The sequence below is a fragment of the Perognathus longimembris genome, chromosome 8, assembly GCF_023159225.1.
Source record: "Perognathus longimembris pacificus isolate PPM17 chromosome 8, ASM2315922v1, whole genome shotgun sequence".
Taxonomy (NCBI): Eukaryota; Metazoa; Chordata; class Mammalia; order Rodentia; family Heteromyidae; genus Perognathus; species Perognathus longimembris.
The window spans coordinates 14,459,247-14,472,268 of NC_063168.1; the positions used below are offsets into that span (position 1 = coordinate 14,459,247).

Sequence of the window (13,022 nt, forward strand, 5' to 3'; positions counted from 1 at the left end):
ACTAAAAGATGGAAGTCTGATGAAAAGAAGTTAGTTACCATGACTTTGCCAGTTAGCACAACTGAACTCATTAAAGTCCAATTCTTGCTTTCCTTTTAGTTTGTTCTGTAATTTGTTTCTTGCAGAGGTAACAATTTAAATACTTAATAAGTCTTCATCAGGGCACTTTTAATGGGAATGACTTCTGTCCCTGAGCTGGAACCTTAGCCCAGAAACCCTGCTTGGCCAGGATAAATCTTATCCATAGAGTCTGAAGAAGTTGGAGGGCTATTCTGAAAGGGATGAAGGGACTAGTAGGGGACTCAGGGCACTTTTCACCAGGGGCTGGGGCAGTTTTGGTTTGTACAGGCTGTCCAGTGCTGCTCTTTGGAGACTGTAACTCAGATGGTTGACAAAGAGTAGTAGAGGACCTGCTCCCATCTTTGGATACCATCAGCTTTCAAATAAAAAGCTTCTTCAGGAGCTTGCTCCCATAGGTCTAAATAACAGGAAGACTTTCAAATGCACATTTGTCCTTATCCTCCTTGGATTTCTCAATCTATTGAAGAACAGAGCGATGGAGTCCTTGGGTTTCTGTGGACTTGCCTTATTTTTCAACCAGTACTATATTGAACCCAGAGGTCATGATGAAGGTGGTGGAATCCAGCAAAGACAGCATGAAAAGAGGTTCAGAGAGCAGGAAGTAAATGTGAAAGGCAAGAAGAAGGGCAGGGACTGTGCACACAATCTCAATATCCCTATGTCCCAGTGCAGGTCAGTTGTTTTTCTGTGTTTCTTGGATGAGGAATTAATGTATTCAAGTAAGTCCTGTTGCTACAGCTTTCATTGATTGCACTAAAAATGTAGACCAGCCTGGCTAAAGTTAGCACTGACTTTCCTAAAATGCAACATGCTGGATTAATTACCAATCAGAGAAAAGCTACCCCGGTGTTTTACCTTTGCGGCTTTGGCATTTCTGATGGTGATAAGTTGCTGAGCGATAACTGACAAAACTTCAATGTCAATTCGATTAAATTCATCAAAGCAGCACCAGGCCCCAGACTGTGCCAAGCCACTGAAGAAGCGCCCCATCATCTGAAAGCAAAAAAAGAATAAAAAAACATTCAATTTTAGATTTCAACTTTTGTCTTGGGGTGGTAGCTCAGTGGTTCAGTAGGCGCTCATTATACACAGTCCATCCCCAGTGCCACACACTATGAATTCTAGGCTGAAATATTAAAGAGACAAGAGGCAGTATCTGTACATAGGCATATGTGTACATAGTGTACATGCACATGTATGTGTGTACATAGGCATATATCTTTACATAGCTTTATGTAATTATTACCATGAATATTATGTTACTGTATTATATGTCAGAAATAAGCACCTTTCCACAAGAGTAAGTAGAATTGGGCTTCTCCTTAAGGGATTCACATCTAACTTTTATTTGTAAGTAACATAACGATCTGATCAATGTTTGTTCTTTTCTATAACATCTGATGACTGCTGGAAATACTTGACACATTCTCAAAGAATCCAACGCACAGAGGAATCAAAACCTAAGGTCTTTACAGAAACTTTGGGGAATTTTATTGATGGAAACTTCCATTGTCTTTAGAGAGTGCTCCTAGTGGATGCGTTCTGAGCAGAAGGTATCCTTTCATGGGATAAAGTCATAGTTCTTGGTTTATTCTGTGGCAGAATCCTAATGGTGCAGGAAAATGAGTAGCTGTGGCTAAGTGAAGAAAGACTTTGGACATCTAATTCCAGTATTAGTTCATCCTAAATCAATGTAATCATTTTGTCCACCGATCACATAATACTTCAGGTACTTTGTATTAGGAGTTTGGAGAACACAAGTTAATTCAAATGCTCTGAGTGAGATGCTGGTAGAAAGCAGCGAAAATTCTGTGATGTATAGCATCAAAATACCGACCCAGAATGCTGAAGAACAGCCTACCAGAAGCATAGGTAAAGATGAAGCAGATACTTGACGTACCCAGGAGAGGGAGATACTGAGTCATTTTTGTGGTTTGAATATTTTTATGTTATGGCATCTTTTTTGGCCTTGCTCCTCAGTGGATGTCTGGAGACCTAATGCGTAATGTTGGTAGTTGGTGAAATTTTGTTCAGCTGCACGAGCATGGTGGGATTAAGTCAGGTTAATCTTTCAGTGGATGGCCACTAGGGATTCCCTGTCCCCTTCATCCTACATACCAAGTGTTTAGCAGCTGAGTGACCATTGGAAACAATGCTTAGAGTTATGTCTACCATTTTGTTTCGTAACCTTGGGAAGTTTCAGTCAACGATTACCATCATCATGTTGTTTTCAATACTTTCCAGCAATTTTTTTTTATTGCTGCTGATGGAAACTTCAGAAAGCACATTATTTCATCTGACATGTAAGAAGTTAACATTCCAGGCCCCACCTAAGACCTACAAATCAGACTATGCATTTTATTTTCTAATCAGAATATGTATTTCAAAGAGGTTTAAATTGAACATGTCCCAGTGGCCTTTTCAAAAAAGAAATGTACTCATTACCTGACTTGTGATAGAAAGTCCTTTGTGCAACACCTTAATAATAACAATAAAAATGAACACATTTATATTTATAATGCATCTTGACTGGAGTTACTGTTCTATCATTCTTTTCCAAGATTATGTATTTATATTTAATAAGAGAGCTCTAGATGATTCATGTGCCCACTATAGCTACATGTTGTTCTTTAGAAGAAGTAAAGAAAATGGAAAAAAAGAAGTAAACACCAGTCCACTACCTCAAGTTTTCAGAATATTTTCCTTTGAGAGTTTGAGGTTTTGTGACGCTGTATTGATCTTTCTCTATGAGTCTAATCTCCCATGAATTCTACTGTGAACAAGCTGTGTGTGTCTTGTGAAGGGTTTGCACATATTTTTACCCTCAGCTTCTAGGTAGAGCAAAACAGACAACAGTGCGGATAGAACAAGGTGCACATCTGGCTGTCAGTATAATCTTTATTTAAGTGTCTAAAGTCAATATGGGAAACATAGAAATAAATTTATGTTTTTGCCATTTTAGTAGCAATCCTCAGAATAACTAAAAATAAATAGTCATCACTGAAAGTCTATAAATACTTTTACAGCGGTCTTGAAGTCAAAGTGATGCACAGAGGGGTTACATTTATGTGAGTCAGGTAGTGAGTACATTTCCTTTTGTACAGTGTCTTGTTTCCTCATTCTTTGACATTCCTTTCTTTACAGAGCAAACCGCTGTTTGAAGCTAATTTTCTTGAAATACTTCAACCAAAACAAACAACATATTGAAGTAGACCAAATGTGGCAGCAAATACGAGAATCTGGCTGTTTTCTAGCATGTCAAACATCAGAGATTTTAAGCATCATTTAAAAATGATGCTACTAATTAGTTTTGATTAGGAAGTTGTTACACAAAAATATGTTACTGTTTAGAAAAGGTTTTCATTATTTTAAAAACAAAACATTATACAAATAACCCACTTTTATTTCTAACTTGGTGATTATCAACAGATGGAATCTGTCAATAATCTTTAAGACTTTGAGAGCCAGTGCCAGTAGCTCATGCCTGTAATCTGAGCTACTCAGGAGGTTCAGATCTGGAGATCACAGTTCCAAGCCAGTGTATACTCTTAAATCCGAGGGACTTATCTCCAGCTAACCACCAAAAAAGCTGGAAGTGAAGGTGTGGCTCAAGTGGTAAAGTGCCAGATTTGAGCATAGAAGCCAAGTAAGAGTACAAGGCCTTGTGTTCAAGCCCCAGTACTGACATGGGCACACAAGTACATGAGTGCACACACACACACACACACACACACACACACACACACACACACACACACAGAGGGTGTGGAAGGTTCCATGACCAAATAGCTTGAGAATTGTTGGCCTGATAATCCTTATCACAATTTTGTAGCTCCTACATTTTTGCTGTCAAAGTATTTTGCTGACAAGTCTGTACATTTCCCATCTTCTCTTATAAGCTTATTGCTTGTTCCTTGGTTTCACTGATATCCTAACTTACATTTTATCTCCCTTCTTCTACTTACTGACATATAGATATTAAATTTTTCTACCATTTGGCAACACCGTCTTTCCCTGGGCTGCCCAGCTGACTATGCGCTTGCTCTCCTGACGGTTTACTCTAACCATTCCATTCTCTCCTTGTTGGAAACCAAGAGAACCACAGGAAACACCTGATGTTAGTATTCAGACGAATGACTGTACCTTGTAGTCCAAGCCATCAGAACAATTGAAGACCACGCATTGGATGGCCAGAGCCTTTGCTAGGTCTTTGGTGGTCTCTGTTTTCCCAGTGCCAGCAGGACCAGCCGGTGCACCCCCTAGGTCAAGCTGCAGGGCCCCCATGAGGCAAAGATAGCAGCGATCCTACAGAAGTTAATACATTGTCGTTACTGAAGGAATTGACTTTGGACATAAGTTCCTAAGTCATTTTCTTTCTGTAGGAAAAGGATCACTATTCCCATGAAATATTTTACAGCAACTGAAACATACTCTAAGATCTGGGTACATAACTGAATAATGCACATCTTGGTTTTACAAAGTTGTAGAATAGCAATTCTTTTCAAAAGTTTATACTAGATAAAAAAATTATGCTGGATTAAAAAAAAGTATTTTTATTGCCAGGAATGGTGGCTCATGCCTGTAATCCCAGCTACTTGGGAGGCTTTGGTAGGAGGACTGTGGTTGGAGACCAGCCTTGGGAAAAAAGTAACAAGAGCAAATTAAAAAAAAAATGGGACTGGGAATATGGCCTAGTGGTAAAGTACTCGCCTTGTAAACATGAAGCCCTGGTTCAATTCCACAGCACCACAGATATAGAAAAAGCCAGAAGTGGTGCTGTGGCTCAAGTGGTAGAGTGCTAGCCTTGAGCAAAAAGAAGCCAGGGACAGTGCTCAGGCCCTGAATTCAAGCCCCAGGACTGCCAAAACATAAGCTGGGCATGGTGCTGCATGCCTGTGGTCCCAGCTACCCAGGAGGGAGAAGGAGGAACCTGGCCCAGCAAAAGACAGCAAGACCCATCTGAAAACAAAGGCTGGGAGTATGGCTCAAGTGGTAGGCAAATGAGGCCCTGAGTTCACATTCCAGGACTGGAGAGTGAAAAGCACTTGTGTCAATTTACACGAGTCAGTCACTTACCGTGAGAGGAGTAATAACTAGTCTTGGACAGGCTCCCAAATATTCATAGCCATAAGTGTACTGAGAAAGTGCCATTCTAGCTACGCAATTATCCAAGTCAACATCCCAGTAATAGCGCAGTTGCCTCTGCCAGTCAAAGGAGTCGACTGTGTCTACCTACACAAAAGTGAGACGCACAACCTCAGATGAATTTCAGAAACAAGTATGTGACTTGACTCCAATAAAACATTTACCTTGGCTTGCACAAGTTCAGTGACTATATCTCTTGCATGCACATCGATGGTAATCAGTGCAGTTATAATGTTTCTGTGTATTTTAGGAAGACTGCCTCGAACTAGTGCAGCCAGGGCATTTAATCTCTACAATGACAAACAAACAAACAAAACCTGTCAATGATTTTTCCACACTAGCTTATTTACTCACATTTTAATGTTAAATTTAGAGCACACATCTCCTACAAACCATCTAATGTTAGAACTCATAATTCTGTAGCAAAGTAGTGTAATGCTTTCCCACTGGACTTCTGTGTAGAATTTACTGTCTTATTCTTACATTTGAGGAGACTGACAGTCATAGTGGTAAATAACTTGATGGCAGTCACAGAGTTAGGAGACAGCGAAGAGGCTCCAATAGAGATTTGCTTCACGAAAGCTCAGCCTTTCTTTTTTTTTTTTTTTGTCTGTGTTAGGGTCTTACTATGTAAACATAATACATGGCAATAAAATATATATAAACTTCTGTGAGAAGAATGCTGAACCTAGTACATACATTTAATGCTCACAGTTGTGAAGCATTGTAACACTTAGGATTTCCTCATGAGTTGTTTTTCCCCTTATTCTAATGAGTACTCATAAGTGTTAAATAAAAGCCAAGGAGTTAGTGTCCTTAAGAAAAGTAGAGTGACATGGTTTCAGTGACAACCCGGTGCTTTGAAAGTCACATCAGGTCATTGGAAATTTTGAGATCAGGTGCATTTGTACTAGCTGTGGTAATAAAAGCCCCGAGACCATCTGTTTTGGCAATATGTTCCTCATCACTGCTAAATCTCACCTCAAAATTGACTTTTTCAAAGGCTTCCAGGGCCTCTAAATGATTCTGCTCTTCTGTTTGTAGACACTCCGTCAAATCACGGCACCACATGATTTGAGAAATGGTCAGAATGACCTGCAACAAAACATAGGTTTTGCGTGTGAGTCATCTCACCAAAACACAAAGGATCCAGAGATGGACATCTAACAAATGTTACCTGTGAAGCATGGCCAGCGATCACCCATTCTGTCCTCAGTTTCCCCTGGTAGTCAGCCATGGCAGCTTTGCACAGGCGACGCAGAGATGAGAACATGGCTTCTTCCACTTTACCCAGCCATTCTTCCACATTGCCTCGGGCCTTGAGGCCTTTTCCCAAGCCAACCTACAAGGTAATTTGGGCAACAATAAAATAGCTCAGTCCCCCCGCCCCCTCCCCCCCGCCCCCCCCCCCCCCCCCCCCCGCCTTTGGTTGGTTGTGGGCTTGAACTCTGGGCCTGGGAGCTATCTCTGAACTCTTTTGCTCAAGGCTAGCACTCTACCACTTTAAGGCACAGCACCAATTGGAGATAAGAGGGATTTTCTGCCTAGGCTGGCTTTGAACCATGATCCTCAGATCTCAGCCCCCTGAGTAGCTATGACTACAGGTGTGAGCTACTGGCACCTGGCCCATCTTTTCTCTTCTGAAACAGAACCCTGAGTTACACAAACATGGAAGTCTGAGACTTGTGCCAGCTACCCCAACTCCCCTTCTCACTGCTTTTCTTAGACAGAGGAATCTTCATGTGCCACATGGAACTCTTCAATTCTTTTTTTGTTTCCTTTTTATTTATTGTAAAGGTGATGAACAGGGGCATTACAGTTACAAAAGTAAGGTAATGAGTACATTTCTTTTCAAACACCATTACTCCCTCCCTCATTTTCTCCCACGTACCCCTCTCTCTTCCCTCCCCCAAGTTTCAATTATTTTCTTTTGCATACATGCTATCATCTCAATTTTACCCCCAACCACAACTCTATTTTCTCATTAAAGTTACCTATGTTTCCACAACTACTCCCAACAATGTGACTGTCCTGCTTGTTTGCCATGCTGTTATCTGTTCTTTTATTCTCACTTTAAATTTCATATTTTGCCAAGGTTCTATCCTGAATCCTCCTTCTTTCTCACTCTTTTTTTTTTTTTTTCAACAGGCAAGGTCTGTTTATTGAGGAACAGCGAGGGGCACAGACCTTCCCATGGGTTTGGAGTTTGTTCACCCTTTCTCTTTTGCACCATTGATGAACAGATTCTTTAGCAAGAGGACCAATTTGGGACAAAAAAGTGTTTATAGGTTCCTAAAACTTCCACAGAGACATCACTGTGCTCAAATTAGGCTCAAATCCTTGGCAGTTCTCTGTGCAGTTCTGGGATGTTCTACCCTCTCATGACCACAGAGATACTCCTCAGCTTTATTGACAGATTGTGTGTGTGTGTGCATGTGTGCTCTGTGTAATCACTGGATTTCTCATATCTGCTGATGCAGCCATGCTGTTGGAGCTCACCAAGAACAGTGCAGTGCCCTGGAGATGCCACTGCAGTAACTACCACTTCTGCAGTGCTCAGTTACTGCTCTAGTTTACAGAAAGTATTGGCTGAATCCTCATCATCCCACTAATTAGCTTCTATTGTGACCTGCACATTACAGAAGACATTAAAACATGGGTCTTGGACCCAATAAGCCTGGAAGAGAATAGGTACTCTCAGTCACCCACAACAGCATCTCCTGTGGAGGGTTGGGTAAACACAACTCCAGTTTTTTCCATTCTGTTTCTAAGAAGCGAGAACCCAAAAGATTACAAGCAAGACCACACCAAAACCACCAGCACAACTATGCTCATCGCAGCACAGTTTGTCATTGCTAAAATATGGAACCAACCCAGATGCCCCTCGGTAGATGAGCGGATCAAGAATATGTGGTACATATACACAATGGAATTCTATGCCTCTATCAGAAATAATGACACTGCCCCATTCATAAGGAAATGGAAAGACTTGGAAAAATCATACTAAGTGAAGTGAGCCAGACCCAAAGAAACATAGACTCTATGGTTTCATTCATAGGGAATAATTAGTACATCTCTAAGATAGTCATAGCAGAAGATCACAATAGCCCAATAGCTATGCCTGTATGAACACATAAGATGATGCTAAGTGAAATGAACTCCAAGTTATGGAAATAAGTGGTATATCATTGTTGTAATTATTTTTAACATGCCATGTGAAACAGTACCTTTTCTTTCCTCTCATATTCCTTTCCTGTGGTTTTACCTCTGCTATCACTGTATCTGATCTCAGTACCCTGGATACTGTATATACATGTATTGGAACTAGGGAAGGGAAAAGGAATACCAAAACCGAGAGACAAAGGATAAAAAGACAAACCATTCCCAAAGCAATACATACAAAATCATTTGGTGTAAAACATCTGTACAACTCATGGTGGGTGGGAGGAGACAGAGGTAAGGGAGGCGGGGGGGGGGGCGGTTAGAATGAGGGAGGAGGTAACAAGCTGGATAAGAAATGTACTTGCCTTACGTATGAACTGTAACCCCTCTGTACTTCACTATGACAATAAAGAAGAAGAAAATTTTAAAAAAGAGAGAGAACATGTCTCTTGTTGTTGCTTTGCTTTTAGTGTTTTACCTGTTTCACAGTTGCTCAACTAGACTATGAGCTCTTTTGAGGACCAGGTTCTTGTGGGCCTTGGAAAGGCTGAGCTAGCAAAACACCAGGCATGCTTAGAGAAAGAATAGATAGACCTCCCTCTATCCTACCAGAGTAAGTAACAACTTTTACTGATGAGGAATTATAATGAAATATCTTACCCTTTCTCCCTCTGGTGACAGCATGGCCAAAATATCATTAGTATAAACCTTCTCTGGCTCTGTATCAATGCCAGGAATTTTCCCTTCAGTAGGAGGCATGAGTGCAAACTCGAGCCTTGAAATGGAGTCAAAGCATTTCCGCAAGTGGGGCTGCACAGCCTGGGGGTTTCGTGTCTGGGCCAAAATCTCCAAAAGTTCATCATTTGACAAGAAGTAAAATCTAGATGGACGAGAACCCTTAATGAGCTCAGAGATAGGTAGACATAAAACATAATTTCCTCAGTCATATTTCTTCCCATGCACTGATTTCCTGGAATTCTGATTATATTGGTTTTGGGGTTCTGGGGGAGGCATGAGTCTCTAAATAATTTTTCTATGAGGATTACTGATGATGCATTTCAAGCATCTAGAATTAGTGGCTGCTATAAGTTTTTCCATAAAAGTTATTTAAAAAGCTAGCTTTTGCTAAAATATTGTTTTGTTTCAGTGTCTGACTTTCCTTTACTCCTGAAGATATATTATTTATTTCCCCTGAATCTATTCTAATACATCACCCACACCTAGTATTCAACATATGTGTGTGTGTGTGTGTGCGCGTGTGCACTAGTCCTGGAGCTTGAGCTCAGGACCCGAGGACCTGGGCACTGTCCCTGAGCTTTGTTGTTCAAGGCTAGTGCTCCCCACTTGAACCATGGCCTCTTATTGGTGCTTTAATTGGAGATAGTCGTCTCATGCTCTTTCCTGCCCAGACTGGTGTTAAAACATGATCCTCAGAACAGGCGTGAGCCACTGGAGTCTGGCTAATACATTCTTTTTTGAACAGAGAATAGGAATGAGTGATAGATGAATGATTATAGGCATCATATTTGGTTCTGTGAGTGCACACTGGGCCATTGTTTCAATCCAAAGGCACAGACTAGCCTCTGTAGCCCGTGCTACTATGAAAAATAGCGGAATACAATTTGCCAACACATTTTCATCTATATGAAAGCTATACTTACAAGAAACAAAACTTTTTGTATACATTTCAACATTGTTTTTTAAATTTTTTTCCAGCCTCAGGCTTGATCTCAGGGTCTGAGCACTGTCCCTGGCTTCTTTTGCTCAAGGCTAGCACTCTATCTCTTGGGCTACAGTGCCGCGTGCAGCCTTTTCTGTTTATGTGGTACTGAGGAATCATAACCAGGGCTTCATGTATTCTAGGCAAGCACCCTACCACTAAGCCACATTCCCAGCCCCACATTTTAACAATTCAATCAGTTAGATGGGTAAGGAAACTTGTGAACTTAGGGAATACTACTTTGTCATAGAGAAGGAATTGACAAATTAAAGTCCACAGCAAAATCTGGCTGGCTACTTTAAAAAATATAATTTTATTGTTATTATTATACAGAGGGGTTATCATTTCATAAGTCAGATAATGAGTACATTACACTTTGGACAATGTCACCCCTTCTTTCACTTTCTCCCCAGTTTCACCCTCCTGTCCTTGCTCACAAATTACATAGATCATTTTCCATACAGTGTACACTGATTAGCATGATTGCATTTGTTCACTCTTCTTCCCTCCCTTTCGGTGCCTCTCTTAAAAAAAATAAATCCAAGCTGGGTGCTGGTGGCTCAGGCCTGTAATCCTAGCTACTCAGGAGGCTGAGATCTGAGGATTGTGGTTTAAGGCTTGTCCAAGCAGGAAAGTTTTTGAGACTCTTTTATCTCCCATAAACTACTCAACAATCTGTAAGTGGTGGCTCTGTGCTTAAGTGGTAGAGCAATTGCTTGAGCAAAAGAAACACCCAGGCCCAGAGTTCAAGCGTCAGGACTGGCAAAACAAACAAAAAAACCCAAAAGCAAAAACACTACTACCACCACTATCACCAATAACAAAAACTCATGTCTCCATTTCCTGTAATTCATTTTCATAAATAGTTGCTATTTGTTTTATATATAAGGATTTATTGTCACACAGATGGGCAGATAAGCTGTCTATGGCTCCTTTTGTGCTAAATTAGTGGAACTGAATAGGTGTAATAGACTGTATAGTTGACAGGGTTTTTAAATTTTTGCTATGGGCCTTTTATAAAATATGTATGGTCCCTGTTCTAGGTAATTAAAATATTCTAAATGCCAGTTGTTGCTTTTTTTCTTCAGTCCTGGGCTTGAATTTAGGGCTGGGCAATGTCCCTGAGTTTCTTTTTTTTTTTTTTTTTTTTTTTTTGGCCAGTCCTGGGCCTTGGACTCAGGGCCTGAGCACTGTCCCTGGCTTCTTCCCGCTCAAGGCTAGCACTCTGCCACTTGAGCCACAGCGCCGCTTCTGGCCGTTTTCTGTATATGTGGTGCTGGGGAATCGAACCTAGGACCTCGTGTATCCGAGGCAGGCACTCTTGCCACTAGGCTATATCCCCAGCCCCCTGAGTTTCTTTTACCCAAGGCTAGTGTTCTACCACTTGAGCCACAGCTCCACTTCTGGCTTCTTTTGGCAGTTAATTGGCAGTTAAGAGTCTCGCAGACTTTCTGCTTGGGCTGACTTTGAACTGTGATTCTCAGATCTCAGCCTTCTGAGTAGCTAGGATTACAGGTGTGAGCCACTAGTGCCCAACTATGCCAGTTTTTGTTTTTGTTTTTAGTAATGTAGCTTCAGTATTGTGTTTAGACTTTCCATTGGAATTTGACTTGTTATTGACTTTCCTAGTTCGTAGGAAAGATAGGAGTAATTAAGTATTGAGATATGAGACAGTGGTTTGCACACGTTTTCCCAGTCAGTAAGAGTCCTTTTTATTGCTGCCCCCTCTCCCTACCTTTCTTACTTTTGGGGGGATTAAGTGCATAAATTAGCATTTAGTGAATGTCCTGGGCTGCTGGTTGGAACAAGGGAGAGCTGGAATGGCTTTCCTTAGAATCTCTTTGCAGCTAAGTTTTTTGTTTTTTTGGTTTTTTTTGGTGAAGGTGACATACAGAAGGGTTACAGTTAGAATATGTTAGGTAGTGAGTACATTTCTGGCCCAACTAGTTACCTCTCCCTCGTTTTTCTACCACCATACCCTCTTCCTCAATTCCCTCTGCCCCAAGTTGTACAGTTGGTTTAGAGCATATTGTCTTGTAAGTATTCCTGTTGCATTGGTTTGCCTTTTACTCTTTGTCTCACCATTATGAGGTTCCCTTTCCCTTCCCTAATTCAGACATATATAAAATATGACTAGATTCTTCTCATGAAATGCTCTTCTCAGATGGAGAAGCAGAAGCTATTACAGCCCCCTCCCCCACTCCTGGCCCTTGAACATGGCTGGAGTGAGAAGGGAGGGTTTCTTTTTCCTGACTCTCATCCTTTTGTGTGGCAGGGAGCTGAGACTTTGGCCACAATTCTGATATTTCTGCTGGTGCTTCCAGATTTTTCTTTATGTGGTCCATATCCTCCCCCCACCCTCACCCTTTTCTAATACTTTGCCAATTTCTTATTTCCTGCTGATCATCAACTTCAGGTAATTTCCAAGGCCACATAAGTCTAAAATTTTCACTTACACATATATATGGACATATAACACAGGCAAGTGTACACATGCTCACTTATCCCACAGTAGACAAGGGCTAAAATCAGCAATCCTTACCAAATATTGTAGATTTATTCTTGAGACTTAACATTCCCCAATCAACACATTGGCTGCATTTTCATTATCATAGATGTTTCTTGTTTCTCTCTCTGATTCTCTGATATTTTGAGGCTATAACTTATGGTTATAACAATAACTGTAAGTTGACAGTCAACTACTAAGAAATATCCTAAGTGTTTTATAAACTTACCTTGGGAAGATAACTCTTTTTGATTCTAAATATGCTTCTAGACACTTCTGAATTTGGTCAAGTAATGCATTATTGTTTTGAAAAGTCTCCAGAAGCCCTGCTCAGTGGGAAAAAAACAATATCGGTATAAAGCTATGTTAAAATAGAGAAAGTAATTTCAAAGAAAAGTAAAATATACT

At 40.7% G+C, this 13,022-nt stretch overlaps 1 protein-coding gene across 1 annotated transcript in view; it reads right to left on the reverse strand.

Annotated features, from left to right (window-relative positions):
* The window catches only part of Dnah6 (dynein axonemal heavy chain 6), a 164,161-nt gene that overhangs the window by 97,217 nt on the left and 53,922 nt on the right, over nt 1–13,022 (reverse strand). Inside the window, exons 22-29 of the mRNA XM_048353555.1 lie at nt 12,844–12,940; nt 9,049–9,268; nt 6,404–6,568; nt 6,208–6,321; nt 5,391–5,516; nt 5,158–5,313; nt 4,225–4,386; nt 937–1,074 (exon numbers count right to left, since the gene is read on the reverse strand). Of these exons, the coding sequence (XP_048209512.1) occupies nt 937–1,074; nt 4,225–4,386; nt 5,158–5,313; nt 5,391–5,516; nt 6,208–6,321; nt 6,404–6,568; nt 9,049–9,268; nt 12,844–12,940 (1,178 nt within the window). The remainder of the gene's footprint in view (nt 1–936; nt 1,075–4,224; nt 4,387–5,157; nt 5,314–5,390; nt 5,517–6,207; nt 6,322–6,403; nt 6,569–9,048; nt 9,269–12,843; nt 12,941–13,022) is intronic.